At 43.6% G+C, this 18260-nt stretch overlaps 1 protein-coding gene across 1 annotated transcript; it reads left to right on the top strand.

Annotated features, from left to right (window-relative positions):
• Window positions 1–16107: 16107 nt before the first annotated feature.
• Window positions 16108–17280, top strand: sox4b (SRY-box transcription factor 4b; the record flags this gene model as incomplete). The annotated part of the gene is made up of 1 exon (XM_080540316.1): window positions 16108–17280. One exon carries the CDS (start codon window positions 16108–16110, stop codon window positions 17278–17280), a length of 1173 nt encoding a protein of 390 aa, XP_080396442.1.
• Window positions 17281–18260: the final 980 nt, after the last annotated feature.

Genomic DNA, 18260 nt, shown 5'->3' on the forward strand with positions numbered 1-18260 from the left:
AAAAAAACAAAAAAAAAGCTCAGTCTTTACATCACTATTATTTTAGAAACCACTTTCATCTACAGGGTGAAAAGGGTAAAAGGGGACCATAAATAAAGGAAGGAACATGTACAGTACATGTCAACAAAGTTAGTATAGGCAGCAGCAGAACATACTGTATAATTGATCAGAAAGCAGCTGTATAAGCTGTACATTTCAAACACAAGAGGAACAAGTAGAATGCTCTTCCTCCTTATATATAATGCATGTGATAACCAAATGTGACACATTCTAATGCTTTGGTCCTCATATCGGCAACCAATCAAAATGTTCCGACTTTTCTTTCAAAACACGGAACTACGTTTCGAATCACAACACAAACTCGCTAGTCAAGCCAAAATACTGCAACGCAATGGATTCGGTGAGTAATCCCCACTGCTACCTACTTAACTAGAACACTACTTTACATTGTTAGCAGGCTCACAAAACAAGCTGCGGAAATGTAATGTATCATTACATGGGATCCCGATATGAGGACCAAAGCATCAGAACGTGTCACAAATGTCCTCATGTCGAACCATCTCCTTTAATACCCATCGTCTGGAACAGACACAGAAGTAAGTCATCTTAATATCTGTTGAGGTGGTTCTGTTGTCGCCTAGCCAACTCCCACAATCATAGGCTCATACCGCATCAACAGTTGGCGGCCAGGCAGATTGACCGAGACTTGAGCAGGTCATCATCCGTTTCAAGGGTAGAGGGTGGAGTGGAGAGAGGGCCTCTTTTCACCCCTGGGCGAGAGTCCAGATGCTTGTCTGAAGGCCCTTTCTGAGTGGGAGAGATGGGAGAAGTGTTGAAGTGGTTCATTTGAGTGAATAATGAGGTCATGAAGACTAGGAATGGAGTGAGAGGTAGACGATCGGGAGATGGAGCCAGTCAAGCACACACTCCAAGTTGGGCCATTTCAGAGAAGTGGCAGTTGTAAAAGCAGTTGTAAATAACTTGGTGGCAGCTTCAACTGCATTGAAGGGGGAAACGCTGGAGGATAGCACTGATTAATTTAAGTAGCTGAGTTTTCTCCCAATTTCTAGGAGATAAGTAGATCCACTTGGTTTCTATATTGAAAGTCAATTGTGTACGAATCCGTTTTTAGACTCAACTGAATGAAAAGCAGAAAACCTTCCCATTATCATTTTACATAACTACTCTCTGTATTTTCTCTCGTAGTCAGATATTGTATTGTTATATTATCCCAACAAAAAACTCTCCAATGGTAGAAACAAAGGCCAAAATAAAATGCTTTTCCCCCAATTTAGTTTCAACTTAAATATCCATTTAGAAATAAATATTAATCATGTTCAGGCTGGCGAGTGCAGAATCCATTATTTTTAACTAGTGCCTGCTCCTTTCATTCCCTCTCAGTAGGGGTTTAATGAGACTCAAGCAGTGAGAAGCCTGCTGAAGGTGTCTGAGGGGATCACAGTGCTCTTCTTTTTCAATTCCTGAGGCCTTACTTGCCTTTTCAATGGATTCTCCTCTGCCAAAGAAAAAAGGGGAGACTTTGAGCCTCACACAGCAACAGAGGAGTCAATCTCTCTCTCTCTTCTCTCTCTCTTCTCTCTCTCTTCTCTCTCTCTCTCTCTCTCTCTCTCGCATGATAAAAGTGGCCTAGGCCTCCGTCACCTTGAGAAGAAGGGTAAGATGTTGGAGCTCAGAGTACGGAGCATTACAGATGCTAATGTGGGAACAAAAGACAGACGTCCAATTAAAAGTGAAAGACTCTGGGGGGCGAGCCAGCCGCAATCCAATTTCCAACAGGCCTATTCCCTCACCACTCAATGTGCCTTGGCCTAAACTCCCAAACTCCCTTAAACCACTCCTATTTCTCCTCTGTTTCTCCAAGTGCATAGACATTAGCGGGGGGGGAGGTCAGGTAAAGTTCATTATAGCAGGCCAGTTTGGAAGACTTGCTTCACCTGCAGCCTGATGAAGCGCCCAGGGACATCCATAGAAATGGTGAAGGTTGAGTTAATACAAACTGTCATGAATGGGCTGAAGGGTATACCCCTCAGGACACAGAGGGGACACATGTGAGCGGTAGCCGCTTGTGGTAAGTGAATGTGATGCTTCCAGAAGTGGAGAGCTTTAGGTACTGTAGCAACAATCACATGGCCCTGTGAAGCCATTAATAGCTCTTAACATATTTTAGGACACAACGTGTCAAAGCCCCCTAACTACAATGTATGTCATTGTCTACTTGTAATCTGTGATTTACAAGGTGAGACCGAAAGCAGGAAGAAAGGCTCGTAGGAGGGAAAGCGCATGGAAAAAACCCAACAACAACAACAACAAGGCCTTTGGTCTCAAAGAGACGACGGAGTGGAATTTCTTTTGTGCTCAATGAATGCGTGTGCATTGTGATCAACCTCAAATAATTACACCATCTGTTTGGAAGGTGGGCCTGTCCCCTTCCATTGCTCCCCCTGCTAATTTGAGATGTCTGGTAAACCCCTCGCACACAGCTTCCACCACCTCCAGCTCAGGTACATCAAGAGCCCACATGGGAGGTATATCCACAAGATTCTGGATAGCTAGGCTTAGACTCTGTTCCCATGGAACCCTGGGCGATCTTTTACCACCCGCCAACCAGATCCTTCCCCTCCAATTAAGACGAGCCCCTCGGATGAAGAGAGCTCTCTCTCTCTCTCTCTCTCTCTCTCTCTCTCTCTCTCTCTCTCTCTCTCTCTCTCTCCCCCCCCCCGTTCCGAAGGGATGGCTCATCATCTTGACATATCAAACAAGTCCATCATCTCATCTCCCAGCATAAATGAATGTTCTCCTAACCCTCTACTCCCCCACTGCTGAGTCCCAACCAAAGGACTGCTGATCCCATCTAGAAATCAACCCTGTAGGTTTGGACAGGTCCATCAGAAAGAGGAATAATCAATGTGATAACATGTGAACTAAAACAATTCTTTATTCCATGGCCCCCCCATTTGGGAATATGTGGGCGATTCCTATTTGGTGGTAAAAGGTTATACAGTACCGGTATAGCTACCAGAGACAATATTCAGAATTTCACTGCTTAACATTCTCCAATGAGTCAACTCACATACCTAACAGTTTTAGCGTTATATGTTATGTATGTATTATTTTTAACTTACGGTAACCTGAATACTACCTTTCTATTTACATACCTATTCTACATTCTACAGAATCAGGATAGTTTTAGTGTCATGTTATGTACATGTACTGTATACTTTTTAACGTACAGTAGCTTGAATACCACCTTACAAACAAGCTGGGACAAACAAAGCTAATGTGTAGTGCTGAAACTCTGTCCATGTCCAGTCAAAGATGGACCCTGTTGAATCAGTATCATGACTCATATGTATATACAGTCTAATGCTTTCCGCATATTTATATATGTGACACGATCTGGTGAAAAGGTCCACATGGTCCAAAAGGTCCTCAAGTCATGCAAATGACCAAAAAGCTTCTTTAAAAATGGTGTTAACAATAAGTATTTTCCATTTTTCCTGCATATTACGAAAGTGTAAGTGTTGAAGAGACCTCTCGTTATAACAAACAACAGTTTTAGAATCACTAAATACTTCATTTGTGAATTGGATTCACTGTATCGTCTGCCGTAGGCTACTGGGTAAGTGATACATGGCTTGTAAACAAACTTAGGACGTGTTCAAAAGCAAGGACTATGTGATCATCTAATTGAATGAATGAATGAATGAATGAATGAATGGACTTCATTATTATGTGTAGTTATGTGTTTTTAGCATGTTGACGTTCTATCAGCATATTGTGATGTGCTAAACATGCAATTAGATGTTCATAGCAATGTACCTTCTTATCTGCTAGCTACTAGCAGCTGTTTTGTGTGTGTTTTGATTCATTCAGAGTGAGTTTCTCTGCTATTTGGTTTGAGGTGTACCAACATTCAAATAAGCATATCTTCTTCAACTATTTTCAATGTATGGCACATCATTTGAAAGCTTACAATCTGCACTTTCATAATCTGGTTGTGTACAGTGTACATGGTTGTGTACAGTGACACATTCAACCGTCACCTTTGTGTGTAGGAGTAATTTTCTCGGAGTGCTGTTCTCCCCCACTGCTGTATTCCCTGTGCATTGTCTGTCCAGTATGAAAGCGCTTGTCAGTGTCAAAGTCGGCCCACTGGGTACGGAGGACACAGGTGGTGGTAGACTGTTACATAATGAGACCATCTGGGACATGACGATGGGCTGCCGGCTATAAAAATCTGGTGTGTGTGTGTGTGCGCGTGAGAATGGTAAGGTGAAACTAGAGAAAGACAACATGCCCAATAAGGAAAAGGCCTAGCGTGTGTGTGTGTGTGTGTGTGTGTGTGTGTGTGTGTGTGTGTGTGTGTGTGTGTGTGTGTGTGTCTGTGTGTGTGTGTGTGTGTGTGTGTGTGTGTGTGTGTGTGTGTTGATTCACATTGTTTACAGCCCCAGGACATTTGTGTCAACCTGTTGGTGTAATCTCAAAGCTAATAAGGCACTGTCACATGATAAGACAGACACCTGGCAGGTGTACCGAATGGGGCAGATGCCTTTTACCAACCAGGGAGCAGGAGAGCATGATTCATAACCACTATACACAGAGAAGGAGATTGCTCAACTGGTATTGTGTAACTCAAGGGCTTAAGTGAAAACACTTCCGTAGTCTTAACGTCACTGTACAGTACCACTGCATTTTTTCGGGAGAACAGCAACACATCTGTGACAGAATCCGTTAAACAGAACTTTGCATCACAAACAAGCTGTGTTGTGTCCCTCTGGTGTGTGTGTGTGTGCGTGTGTGTGTGTGTGTGTGTGTGTGTGTGTGTGTGTGTGTGTACACTAAAAACAATGGTCTGTGTGAAATCAGTTCTGATCTGGTTTTTCCTGTTGTTTCTAACGAGAGTGACCCAGTTGTCTTGCATAACAGCAGACAAGGCTGAACCAGCAGGTTTCCAGCACAGACACTCAAGAGCAAACAGAGAGGATATGATGATTTAATGAGAGTTTATTAACTTTATATAACCCAGATTCATAACAATTCCTAGAACATGAGTAACAAGTAGAATGTATGATGAGTACTTTCTTAGAAGTTACAAAATAGCACCTGGTGAATCATACTTCTGTTTTTCAGATAGGGTAAGATTATAATGAATCAAAACACAGAATAAAATTTATCAAAAAAATACAAATCGTACAGTTTGTATAGCTTACATTTTGTAAACAAGCAATAATTACACCATCCTATTTATTTATTCAGAGTAGCTACTGCTGATGTAACCGCCCATGGGGATCTAAATAAACAAATAAACAAGATTATCATCTGTAACGTGCTTCTATGATATAACCTGACGACAAACTGTTATATTAGTTTTATCCTCATCAAGGATTGATTGATTGATTGATTGATTATACTTTATTGTCCCCGAGGGGAAATTTGTCTTGGGCATGGTACTTTCATGCTTCAAGTGCAACAGAGACGATACATACAACATACAGTAGACAAAGTAAACAACAGGACAGCAACAGACATTGAGTGACATTGGCAGCAGTTTCCACCTGGACATGGCATCATTTGGTATAAATATATATTGCACATAACCCTTCAAGTGGTGTTTTCGAATATTGCACATGGCCCTAACAATCAGTGCAATGAAAGTAAAACCGGTTGGAAACTAAGAGGTTCTATTACAGACAGGAAGACCTACAATTATCTGACCAATGAGAGTGTGATTGGAACATAACCAACCTCATATTGCGATGGGGAAAGTTAATTGTTGAGACCAGAGAGCCTGCTGCCATTCACTGATGTCATTTAGAAAATAAATGGAACTTAATGTGAGGAGCAGCTGAAGAACGTACAATGCATGAGAATAGAAAGAGCAAAGCCATTACAGTGTGAGGTAGATGCAAGGATGTGTGACAATTATTTAGCCACAGGGCATACAATGTACATTGCAAGCTTGTTGAATAAAGAGACACATTTGAGGAGACACGTGTGAATAAAGGCATTGTATGTATTGTATTGTATGTAGGTGGGTGGGTAAATAATGGTTGTTTACATATCCATTCATGGATGTGCTTAACCAATGTACGTTTGATTTTGTCCCTGAGTTAACAAAGACGCATTTGCCTTACATTATTACTGTAATTACCTATACTTATACCTGTATATACTATAAGAAATATATGAAACAACGTCACAAGACTTGTTTAAGCTCTGTGTCATACTGTATCTGTGTAATAGCACACGTCACATATTTGTTAGTATGATAACTAAAATGGCATATTGTGACGTTAGAATTATAAGGTTCTATCTCCGTTTAGGGTAGTTCAGAGATATTGAGCGTCAAAGTTTTTACATTCCATTATGTTTGGTGAGATGGAACCTTTGTATTTTATTAATTACTAACTCAAAAATGTCAACATTTAAAAAATAACACCACACAGGCATTAATAAACACCTAATGGATCAGATTATGTAAACAACTCAATTTTGACAAAAATTGAGATAGAACCTTATAATTCTAACGTCACGATATGTTGATATTACTAAATACAGCAAATTCAGTTTGCAGTTGTACTCCTTTCCCTGAACTAATTTCCCTGAAATCATGATATAAACACAGTGCCACTAAAAAGTGTTATTTGACGTTTAAAGTGCAACACCTCCTTAGTATTTATACAGACATTCTATTATAATGAAAATGAATAACTTATGAATAATTTAACTGTGAGTAATGTCCCACAGGTGAAACAGCCTGCAAACAAACCAAGCGTAAAAAGTAGAAATAAATGAATGGAATGAATGGAATAACCAAAACAAGCAACATATGGATGTACAGTAGCATAACGGCTAATCAAACGACTTGTTTCCGAACTGGGTTTGTCTAAAACAGGACCGTGTACTGTTGGTTTACCATTGAGGTTAATGAAGGTTGATTTCAGGTCAGCCTGCGCAGTGCACCCACTGTATAGTATTGGTCATTTGCCTGGAGTGTGATGGTGAGAATATATCTAAATAAATCGACCTAATAAAGCTAACATTTTACAACATTTCTATTAACATCACTGTTTACAGAGCTCTCCAGTAAAAAATAAATAAACTATTCTCAGTGGGGGGAAAAAGCAAAAGAATTCTGATCACCCCATTCATGTGAAAGGTGAAAGCAGTGTAATTTCAAAGCATGAATTATTCAATCTCTCCCTGATTTTTCTTGACAGTTGCCTCCCTGCCTCCCTGCCTCCCTCCATCACGCATGTCATTTTTTACTCCTTCAATTGCAATCTCCTTTCAAGTCCCAGTGCCTCTCCCTCAGGGTTCCTGCTCCACCAGCCCAAAATGGTTGAAATTGGCAGCAACTGGAACGCCTCTGCCTCAGCGTCTCCCCGGCTTCACAGGCCAGTCTCTCACCCCACTGACAGAGAAGACAGGAGAGAGAAGAGAAGGGGGGGGGGGGAAATAACAAGACACATGAGAGAGAGAGAGAGAGAGCCCCGAGTCTGCGCGCTGCGTCGCCCGTCGCCGCCACCCCAGAAACAGAGGGAGGAGAGGAGGAGAGAAAGCGATGCTCTTGCCATAATCCAGGGGATGAGGCTGCGTAATGCTTTGTACCGTTCCCTTTGTTGTCTGCTGCTTCCTCCCCCTTAGCCGCATAGCATCACGCAGACGCTCAGCCGGGCTGATAGAGATAGCGTGGTGCACTTCCCCAGTGACGGCAGCCGATAAGACCGGCGCTGCAGACGGGCTAATCCACCATAAAAATGCAGTTATAGCCAGAGTGATTGATAACTGCTGGAGGAGGAGGAGGAGGAGGGAGGAGGAGGAGGAGGAGGAGGAGAGCAGAATGGGGTGGGATGGGGAAGAGGCAAAGAGAGGAAAGGGTAAAAAGAAGCAGTTGGGTACCCAAAAAGATGCTGTCTGTAGTCTCTGGCTGCAGACTGACGGAAGGAGAGAAGTCTCGCTGCAATCCCCAGGACCTTCCACACGATGGCTGCTGGTGGGGATGTGGAGGCGCTGCCTGCCTGCCTGCCTGCCTGCCTGCCTGCTTGCCTGCCTGCTCTGCTCTACTCTGCTCTGCTCTGCTCTGCTCAGCTCAGCCTGCATCCAGACATGACTGGGATTGATTTAGGTCAGTAAGTCTGGGGGCTTTGCACTACCCTGTTCACGGTTCATTCGCTTGTCTGGGAAAGAGGTGGCGACGGTCCGCGGGACATGCCGGGCTGGTTGGCGGCATCAGCGGTGCGACGCGGGCGAGGACGCCAGTATGGGCCTGGATCGCCTGGGCACCTGGACACCTGGACACCTGGACGCAGGAGAGGTCTTTTGTTTGCAGGCAGACAGGTAGAGACTGTGTCGTCCCAGCCTGAGGGGGTCGAGCGACCAACAAGGACAAAGCGTGTGTCCACTTTAAGGCAGCATGGATTTTGGCATCCCTTCTCTGATGAAAACTCTGGGCAAATGCCACATTTCTTCCTCTCTCTCTCTCTCTCTCTCTCTCTCTCTCTCTCTCTCTCTCTCTCTCTCTCTCTCTCTTCCAATCCAGAACATAGATCCAAGTTGTTTTTTTCTTCCTCTCTGGCTGGCTGGCTCGTGTATATTCCTTCCTTGCCATGGCGTTTGTCCTCCGAGGAACACAGGGAAACGGGAGGAAAAATAACATTTGGATTTACGGGAGTGTACGGCAAAGAGGAACGCGCTTTCTCTCTCCCCCCCCCCCCCAAAAAAAATCGGAGCGCTGCTGTGTCTCTTCCTCCCGGCGTCTGCTGTGCCGCACTGCGACTGGGAAACTGTAGTAGCCAGCGAGCTCTGCCAGTTGCAAACTGTGGAAAGGCAGCAGCTTCGTGACACAGCAATCAGCTGACACGCGGTGCTATCACTCACTGTCCTCGGCAGGCTGGGGGGCCAGACGCCCAGAGGGGCTGAGAGATGCAGTGTGTTCACCTCCCAGAGCAGAGCAGACGACACCCACCCACCCACCCACCCACCCTGCCTGGCCATATCGCTGACCACAGAGCTCCAGTATCGATTCAGTGAAAGGATGGAGAGGGAAGAGAGCAGTGGGGCTGCACTCTGTTTGGCTTGGCCCCCTACTACCCTCCCTTCCCTTCCCCTCTCTCTGTCTACTCTCTCTCTCTCTCTCTCTCTCTCTCCATCTCTCTCTCTCTCTCACTCTCCATCTCTCTCTCTCCCTCTCTATCTCTCCCCCTCTCCATCTTCCCCCCCTGAATTTTGTTCTCTCACTCACTGACACAAGTTTCTTCTGCTCTTGAACTGATGCAGTGAAGCACCTAGCCAGCTCAACCACCTACAAGTGTGTCTTAAAAACAGACTCAGACATCTTCCTGGTTCACTTGTGACGTCTGGACAGTGGGGTGCTTTTGGATGTAATCAAACATATTGCTATAGCAAATTACTTTGAGTCAAAGTTGGCACAATAACTATGTCGGTGACACTTCTTTACAAACCACATGTGCCTGTGTATAATGCTCTATGCTATCGGCTTGTACTACATTCTGAATACATCATTCCTTATAAAGCATTTATAAATGCTGTTCAAAGGAGCCAAACGCTGTTATAACTTTCTCATGTGTGTTATAGGGGGGAAAGAAAGCACTATAGATACATTCATAATGCATCATAAAAAGGTGGTCTTACAAAAAAAATCGTCTCAACAGAATGTTCAATATTAAAGAGGCAATTTGAGATTGTTACATACATTTTTTAATTTGTTATATATTTGTTATATTTGACACATAAAGCCATTGATTCTTGAAGAATATAACTTATAAATGCCTTATAAGCATAGTTCAACTGTCTTGCTGATTGTATCATAGTAAAAACAATCATTTTGATCTCATGGACGGTCAGTCCACAAAGTCTATGAATTTGAGTGTTTTTTCTTTCACATTTCTCCAGCCCCATCCCTCCCTTATGTGTTTGTGATCCTTTCTCAACTGTTGAGTGACCGTGGCTTCTTCCAAGGCTTCTATTTACGTTTCTGTTTACTTCATTTCCGACAAACAGCTAGGCTTGGAAACAAGTGGGGGAAGGAGAGCTAATGTGAGTCAATTGAGGAAAAGGAGAGTCAAGGTCTGAAGTGTAGTGATAGGTAATTGCTTTGCCCTCTGAGTTCAGCTCTGAGAAGCTCCCCTGCATTCTAGTTAGGTGAGGGTGTTAATATGCCATATGTCTGCTGGCCCGGTGCCAAAACCAACACCTTAGGTGGGCTGGGGGGCGGGGGGGGATAGGTAGCAAGGCCGGCAGGGGGGAAGGGGTGTAGTATAGACATAGTATATGGACCTACAGTAAATACAAATATGAGATTAAACATTCAAACACGGCCCTGGAATATCAACAATTTAGAAAAAAAAAGGTCTTAACTTTTGATTGGGTGGGCTGAGCTCCCCCCCGCCCTGCCCATAGCCACCGCTGGCCGTGTATGTCTGTGCCACTGATCGGGAGGCCTTCCAACACCACCTGCCTCATGATATGGTGATCGCTCCTGAAGTGCAGTGAGTTGAGTGCTGTCATTTCTCTCTCTCTCTCTCTCTCTCTCTCTCCTTTTTTTGTAATGACTGTCAAGATAAGCATATTCAAGAAATATCTTTGCAGGAAGGTTTACAATGTGGCAGTGTGCCGTTCACATTGATTCTGTGAAATCATGCCCATTTAAAATGTGATGTTTAACGTTTTGGTCTCTTCAACAAGGTAACTTTAGTGAGAGAAGCATGTATTGGCTGTACCACCATTTCACCACATTGTGTAGATTCAAATGACCAGTACCAGAATAGACTCCATATCAGGTATTCCAAGGTTAGGGCTTCAAATGACTACTTTCTGAACGGTCCTGTTGTATTGCATATTCTGTCATTATGTTTACAGTGATTGATGATTATACTTGTACTTGATTATACTTGTCATATAAGAGAGCAGTCACAAGTAGTCACCAGTTGTATTATGAAAGGGAGAGAGAGCTGGTTGACTTACTAAACTTTGTTTTACTCGAATTGATTTTAGAAAACTCCAAAAATATGACGATATTGTTATTTGTTCAAACTGAATTGTTGTGCATTTAACTGTACTATCAGTAATTATGTACAAGACTTGCTGTATGATCAGGTGTTAAAATCAAGTTACACCCCCAATAGAATCACAAACACTTGTTCACTTCAGCAGACCCTCTCTCAACACTACTGTACCTTCTGATTGTCAGGTGTGAAGAGCCAGCCGTTAGTTTGTAATTGGTGTGGTATCAGTTTGTCAGTTCACTGGATAAATTGCATCCAATATATAGTTATGTCTTTCACAAACACAAGGAATTCTCTAGAGTGTCATTCCAATTATTGATGCACACTGGTAGACAACTGGTCATCTAACATCAAGCTATTTAGAACAAAATATTTAGAACTTTTCACCTGAGGACATGATTCAGATCGCAAAGATACATTGACCTGTATTAATAGCATTACAAAAAAGTGACTAGATATTCTGACTTTACAGAACAACCAAGAAATAACAACCTAAAGCAAGATCTAAATGAATAGCATGTTAATATATTGTTGTTACTGGAGTGCATACAGGGTTACAACACAGCTATGAGAGAATGTGTTACTTTCAATGTCTAAAAGGCAAAAGAACACATTTAGCTCTCTCTGGTCGATGCTGATTTAATGCATAGAGTCAAACCCCTCTTTGTTTAGATTGCACGTCCACCACCTCCCCCATATTTGGCCCTGACCATCGATATTGACTGCGGCCATCACGTCTCTGAGAGTTAGCATCTTGGCATCTGTGTCACAATCTTCTTTGTATGCGCCTGATCTGTACCCTGACGCAGAAGGTGGTGAACCTCAGGGGAGAAGGTCTGGGAAACGGGTCCCTCTGGTACCACCCTGCTGTCAGACCTGGTGTCTCCTCTCAGTGCTAATGTATGCACCTCTGCTTTACCAGGCCACAAGCCATACACAAGATCTGTTTGCAACAGGCTGGGTCCATCTTACGAAAGCAGACTTTTGTCCCACGTTAAATATGTATGCACCACATGAAGTGTGTGGTGCTGCATGTCAACATGTCACAGGAAGGGACTTAACATCACTCAGACAAGTCTGAAGCTGAAACAGAGGATGCAGAGTGAGGATGATGATTTAGAAAGTAGACCTTAAAAAGACCTTTATGTTTAGAGTTAACATCTATATGTATCACACTCTTTAAAATATATATATATATATATTATTAGGCATTGTCTTTCTATGTTATCTTATCTGAGTTTGACTCGTTATGCATCTGTAGTGGTGTGGGCCAATAGGTACACTCCAGACTAACCTTGTGCAACCAACGTGCAGATGCTGAAACCCCATTGAACTTACCAAAATCAAAGTTTGACACTAACAACGAGGTCTTGTCAGGGGGCAATGTAAGTGCTAACATTGCAAATAATTAACAGGGACTTACTTGGCAGCTGCTCTTTTGGATAAGATAAGCAATTGTCTAGAACACCTGTTTAAACATGCGTTGAAATAAACAGTATCTGAATCAATACAGTTCATATAATATACTGTAACAAATGTACCACCTGTCCCTGGCGGGTTATACAGAATTCAGATTTGTTCTGAACAATGATTTCAAGGATAGTATATTAATAGTACGACAAAGGTGCGTCGTTGTTGTTGAATATCCTGAGACGAATCCTGACATGCGCGTTTAACTTGAATTGTTGCCAAGACTCCCACAGACATCACTGCATTAAAAAAAAAAAAAAAAAAAAAAAAAATATCCATTTGTTTATGACAGAAATATGTGAGCGGATAGTACCTTCCATGAACAGGAGCATTCCTGTACAGTATGACAGTATAACCTCTGCGGTGGCAGATATGTGGATCTTTACAGTGGAGAGACTATCTGTCAAATAAGATCAGTTTGGTCACACAGATTCGCCAGCCTGTAGTACATCATATTCAATACAGCGAGTCGCTGCTGCATATGAAGAGCTTGTCGTTTCATATATGCCCATCTTCCAAACATGCTTTTCCACCCTATTTCGAATATTATTCCACACAACGGAACACATTGATTCAGAATCGAATGTTCTGGAAAAATAGGCTACGTAATGCTAAACTTTGCGTGTGGCATCAATATTAACTTGTTGATTGCTTGATAAGGATAAAGGGACGAATGTCTGGTAGGCTATCGCAGTCCAAATGAAGGAGAGATGTGGACTGACAAGGGAGCGGACGCACCCAACACCTGCACGCACCCAACGCCCGCCAGCACTACGGCAGCTGCGCATAATGTTAACACCGGTCATAAAAGACTAAGTTCGAAAGCATTACACACACACACACACACACACACACACACACACACACACACACACACACACACACACACACACACACTTTCCTTCTCATCGAACAACATTATGAGTAGCCTACCTCAAATATGCGCACTCCTCATGCGTACGATGCACCTTGAAAAAAGAGCTCTACAGATTGGCATCATATTCTGTCTATTGAAATTAGAAAAGAGTCGAAAAGGGCCTTTGATTTTGGGGGATTTGAAAACGTCTTGTCGTAGCCCATCTTTCCCTCCGAAGGAAATGGAGCAGCAATGTGGGCACATCATGCCACCTGCCCAAGGTGTGGATCCGCTATAACCTGACACCAACACTGGGAGTCCTCGGTCCTTGTTCACAGAGGTCATATCCATGTACCATGACTATTTCTATAATATATTACGAATGTACTGAATGGGTTTGAAAGCCGACGTTAGGATTCTTTGGTTTACGAGTTTGCACTCAATTTCTATTCTAGTCATGCTCCATGAACACACAAATTGGAGCGCAATTACCGGTGCTCTACTTGGATGCAGTCAGATATCAGGGAATATTATCCATAATTGTGCTCACTACAATGCATCTAAAATGTGTGGTTTCTGAGTTTAACTATCATGATTTTCCATTTGAACGCTCCATTCACTTAAAGGGCTTTATTCCAGACTCAAAGCGCTTGCTTATACAGCAAAAGAAGCTGAGGTTCCCAGCAGGAACACCTGAATTAATTTCCTGTGGCTGTCCTTTATCTGGGCACAATTGCGGAGTCGCGACAGTGTTCAGAATTACAAACACTCACAGTAGTTTCAGTGGCAAAACAATGTTTGACTGAATGTCTGAGTAACATTACGTAATTCGCCCATGTATGCATGGTCTGGACCCATCTGAATCCTTCAATAGAGTCTTGCTCTGTCCTTTGGCTCCACTCTGCCATCTAGTGTCACACTTCCATCTCATCGCCTTAAATCTCCTCTTGGTTTGTCCCACGACATGTGCGTTCGAGTGAAAAGCCCACTGTATTGAGCAAGCTTGAACTAGACCATATAGTCTAGGCTACTACTCAGTGTGGTGTCAATTCATGACATCTGTCTTTTTCCAGTATAGTGTGAGTACACAGCTACAGTGTGCCCCAAAAGTTGAGTACAGTTGAATGCTTGAAAATTGCAAAAGCTGCTCCGGGGAGCGATAAGATGGGGCTCATGCGTTTGCGTAAAATGTGTGCGTAAAAACTCTAGAATTGGGTCTGGAGCCCCATCTTATCGCTCCCCGGAGCAGCTTTTGCAATGTTGTACTGAGAAAAGACGAGTGTTGGTCTCAGTTTGCAGTCTCGTCTCCTTCTTTCCCTTCTCAGTGGTGCTGGGGGCGGGCGTAATGTGACCAAGGACCGCCTGCCTGTCGCCGGCTCCGCCCTCGGAGGCAGTCTGGCTGAACGTGGAGCCTGTAGCCTGTGTGAGAATCTGTTTCTCACCAGTCCAACAAACTGAGGTGTTCGCATGCATGTGTCTGGGGATATTTCCGTGTTTGCGAACGAGCCCTGCAATCGCACTGAAAAGAATGACACTCTTACACTTGTTGTGTAACATTTCATGCCATGTTTGTTTTTGGTGTGAGTGAACCCCTTATCAACACTAAAACTTAGAACTATTCGTATCGTATACACATAAATTGGCTTCTCTCTATTGGAGTAGGCTAAAAACAATGTACTTTAAGTCATTTTTTACTTAAGTGTACAAATTGCGTATTGATAATAACAGAAAAAACATACACAGTAAAAGTCATGTCGATCTTAATATAATGATAGTCAAAACAGAGTCTAAAAGTTGTTATTTCCAAGCAACAGTACCACTGTTGAATGTGATGATTCGAGTATAATGAACTCGTATTAGACTGGTTTACCTTAGACACAACTTGTTGATAATGGTATAATACTATGTATGTCTGGTAAGGAGAAAAGGAAGAAAAAAAAAGTACATAACATAAAGCATGTCTCCTTTAAAAAACTAAGTTTGTCGTGTATACTGGAATGAGGTCAGACATAAAGCTCCTCATTGCACGCGCTGATTATTATTAGATTCCTTTTTCGACCAATGGGGCGCGTGGGGGGCGTGACTTTGGCACAGAGCTGGGTAGAGACAGGCGCCGATTGGCTAGATTGTATCGCCGTTATATCTTTGGGAGAGGATAAAGGCGCGCGGGGAGCTAGTGGAGGCTGCTGAAACTGACAGACTGCAGATGGAAGGAGGCGGACCCTGGTTCTAGTTGAACAACTCAGGTCTTCCCGCATGGTGTTTAAACGGAGGGCTGGCTATGCAGAGAAAAACAAGAGTTACCTTTACTTTAAGAAACGTGAAGGCTTTTCAGGTGACACTCAGTTTGTTATTCAGCAGCTTTAAACCTGCAAAAAGTTCAGTCCTAAACAGACAAGATAGGATTGAATAGTTGATATAAAACATTATCGGAGGGAAAGAGACAAGCAGACTGAGGCTGGGACAGTTTCACTGTCAGACAGTACTGTATCACAATTCAGAGACCTGAAAACGAACTTTTTTTTTACACATCCAGCATTTTTTTTTGCGGTCATCTATTCTACGGACTCCAGGGCTAAAGCCCATCGCCGGTTCGGGGCACATCTCAGGACCGACTTCTTCTTTCTCACTCAGACCAAAACTGTCAAAAGCAAAACTGAGTTGACTTTATTGCAAAAGCCTATCGTCTGCTCTGGACTTAGAGAGCAAGCTCTCTCTCTCTCTGGCATTACTATGGTACAGAAGACGAGTAGCACGGAGAGCTCCGAGGCTGTCTTCGCCGGAGACGAGTCCTCCGATTCCGGAGCCATGGACCTGGACATGGCTTCATCCCCGAGTCCCGGCTCCACGGCGTCCTCCGCCGGGGACAATAAGATGGTGGACCCTGCCTGGTGCAAGACCCCCACCGGGCACATCAAGAGGCCGATGAACGCTTTCATGGTGTGGTCGCAGATCGAGAGGCGTAAAATTATGGAGCAGTCGCCGGACATGCACAACGCGGAGATATCCAAGAGGCTGGGCAAGCGCTGGAAGCTGCTGAAGGACTGCGACAAGATCCCCTTCATCCGAGAGGCGGAGCGGCTGAGGCTGAAGCACATGGCGGACTACCCCGACTACAAGTACCGGCCGAGGAAGAAGGTGAAGTCGAGCAGCTCCAAGCCCGGGGAGAAGGGGGACAAGATCAGCGGGGGGAGCAATTGCAACAACAACACCAGCATGAAACCAGCATCTTCGAAAAAAAGTGGATCCTCCAAATCCAGTAAACCTCATAAATTACTTTTCGGGGGGAGCACCAAAGCAGCAGCATTCCCAGATTCCCAAGTCTCCCATCATGCTGTCACCGCAGATCATCATTTGCTCTACAAATCCAAGTCTGTCTCCTCCTCGACTGCCAAACAGATACCTGACAGCAAGAAATCGAAGCGAGTGTATGTTTTCGGGGGCGGTGTTGTCAGCCACAGTGTCAGTCCGTCCCTGGCGGCGGTCCCTGCCAGCCCCACACTCAGCAGCTCCACGGAGTCCAGCGAAGACCCCCTCAGCCTGTACGAGGACCCCGGAGTCAAGGAGGAGGAGGGCGGCCAGTCTCCCAGCAGCGTGCGGGGGGCATCTTCACCTCCTTCCCCCTCCGCCTCACACTCCTCTTCCTCCTCCTCCTCTCAGTCCTCGTCGTCGGACGAGGAGTTCGAGGACGACCTACTGGACATTACCCCCAGCCCGGGGTTTGACAGCATGTCACTGGGCAGCTTCGGCTCCTCCGTGTTGGACAGAGACTTGGATTTTAATTTCGAGTCGGGGTCCGGGGGCTCTCATTTCGAGTTCCCTGACTATTGCACCCCAGAGGTGAGCGAGATGATTTCAGGAGACTGGCTCGAGTCGACCATTTCTAACTTGGTATTCACGTATTGAACGAGAACACACGAAAAAAAACAACAAGGAAAATGTTGTCCAAGCAAAAAAAAGGGATTCCGGTCAAGTGAGTTTGTATCATTAACCATCAAGGGTCCCGGAGGCGGAGAAAGAGAGAGCAAGCGCTGATGAACTAAAAGCGAAAACTTGCTTTTTTAAATTCAAGGACTGTGAGAATACGGCGACGAGTTCAGCTGAATGCTGAAGATTATTGCCTCGATGTAAAAGCAAGAGGGGGAGAGAGAAAGACATTAGGAGTGATTAGGAGTGACTGAGATCCTATTGAAAGAAAACACTCTGTCTGAACTGGAAAACTGTGATTGATTTGCACGTATGAGGGCGGGCTATTAAAGTCGGCTGTACTTTAATCAATGTTACTTAAAAGGGACATTTGAGAACTTTTACTAGAATCGCCAAGTTGAACTTCATTTACTTAAAGTGGTACAGAAATAGGCTGTCGGACAGTTTTTTTTTTTTTTTTGCATCAAGATGGATTTATTAACCCAGGTGGGTTATAACCTGAGTCAAACATTGTAAAAAAGCAGAAGAAAAAAAGAAGAAAAAGAAAAAAGAAAAGAAACGCATGTTACCTGTCCTCTCTTTTACTGAGATTTCTGTGAGACTGTCGAACAGTTCAACTAGTGTTAGGGTTATTTAAATGGATAGATGGCGCTATGTTTGATTCCTATCTAAAAAGGAAAAAAAAAAAATCACCAGCTGTTTTAATTCTTAACTTCAGGATTCAAACACAACTCAAATCTGTGCTGAACTTTATACACTTACAATTCAGGACCAAAATGCTTTTTATGTTTTTCCAGATGTTATTATGTATAGAGAAATCCTCACCGATTTTTCATCCTCGAGTTTCTTTTTGTACATTTATTCAGATGCCATTTTTATATGGATGTATTTATATACTGGCCAAACATTTTTGACTTCATATTTTTTTTGTTCTTGTAAACTGGTCTTGTCATGTTTTA

Source organism: Nansenia antarctica (genome assembly GCF_963989245.1).
Source record: "Nansenia antarctica genome assembly, chromosome: 10".
Taxonomy (NCBI): Eukaryota; Metazoa; Chordata; class Actinopteri; order Argentiniformes; family Microstomatidae; genus Nansenia; species Nansenia antarctica.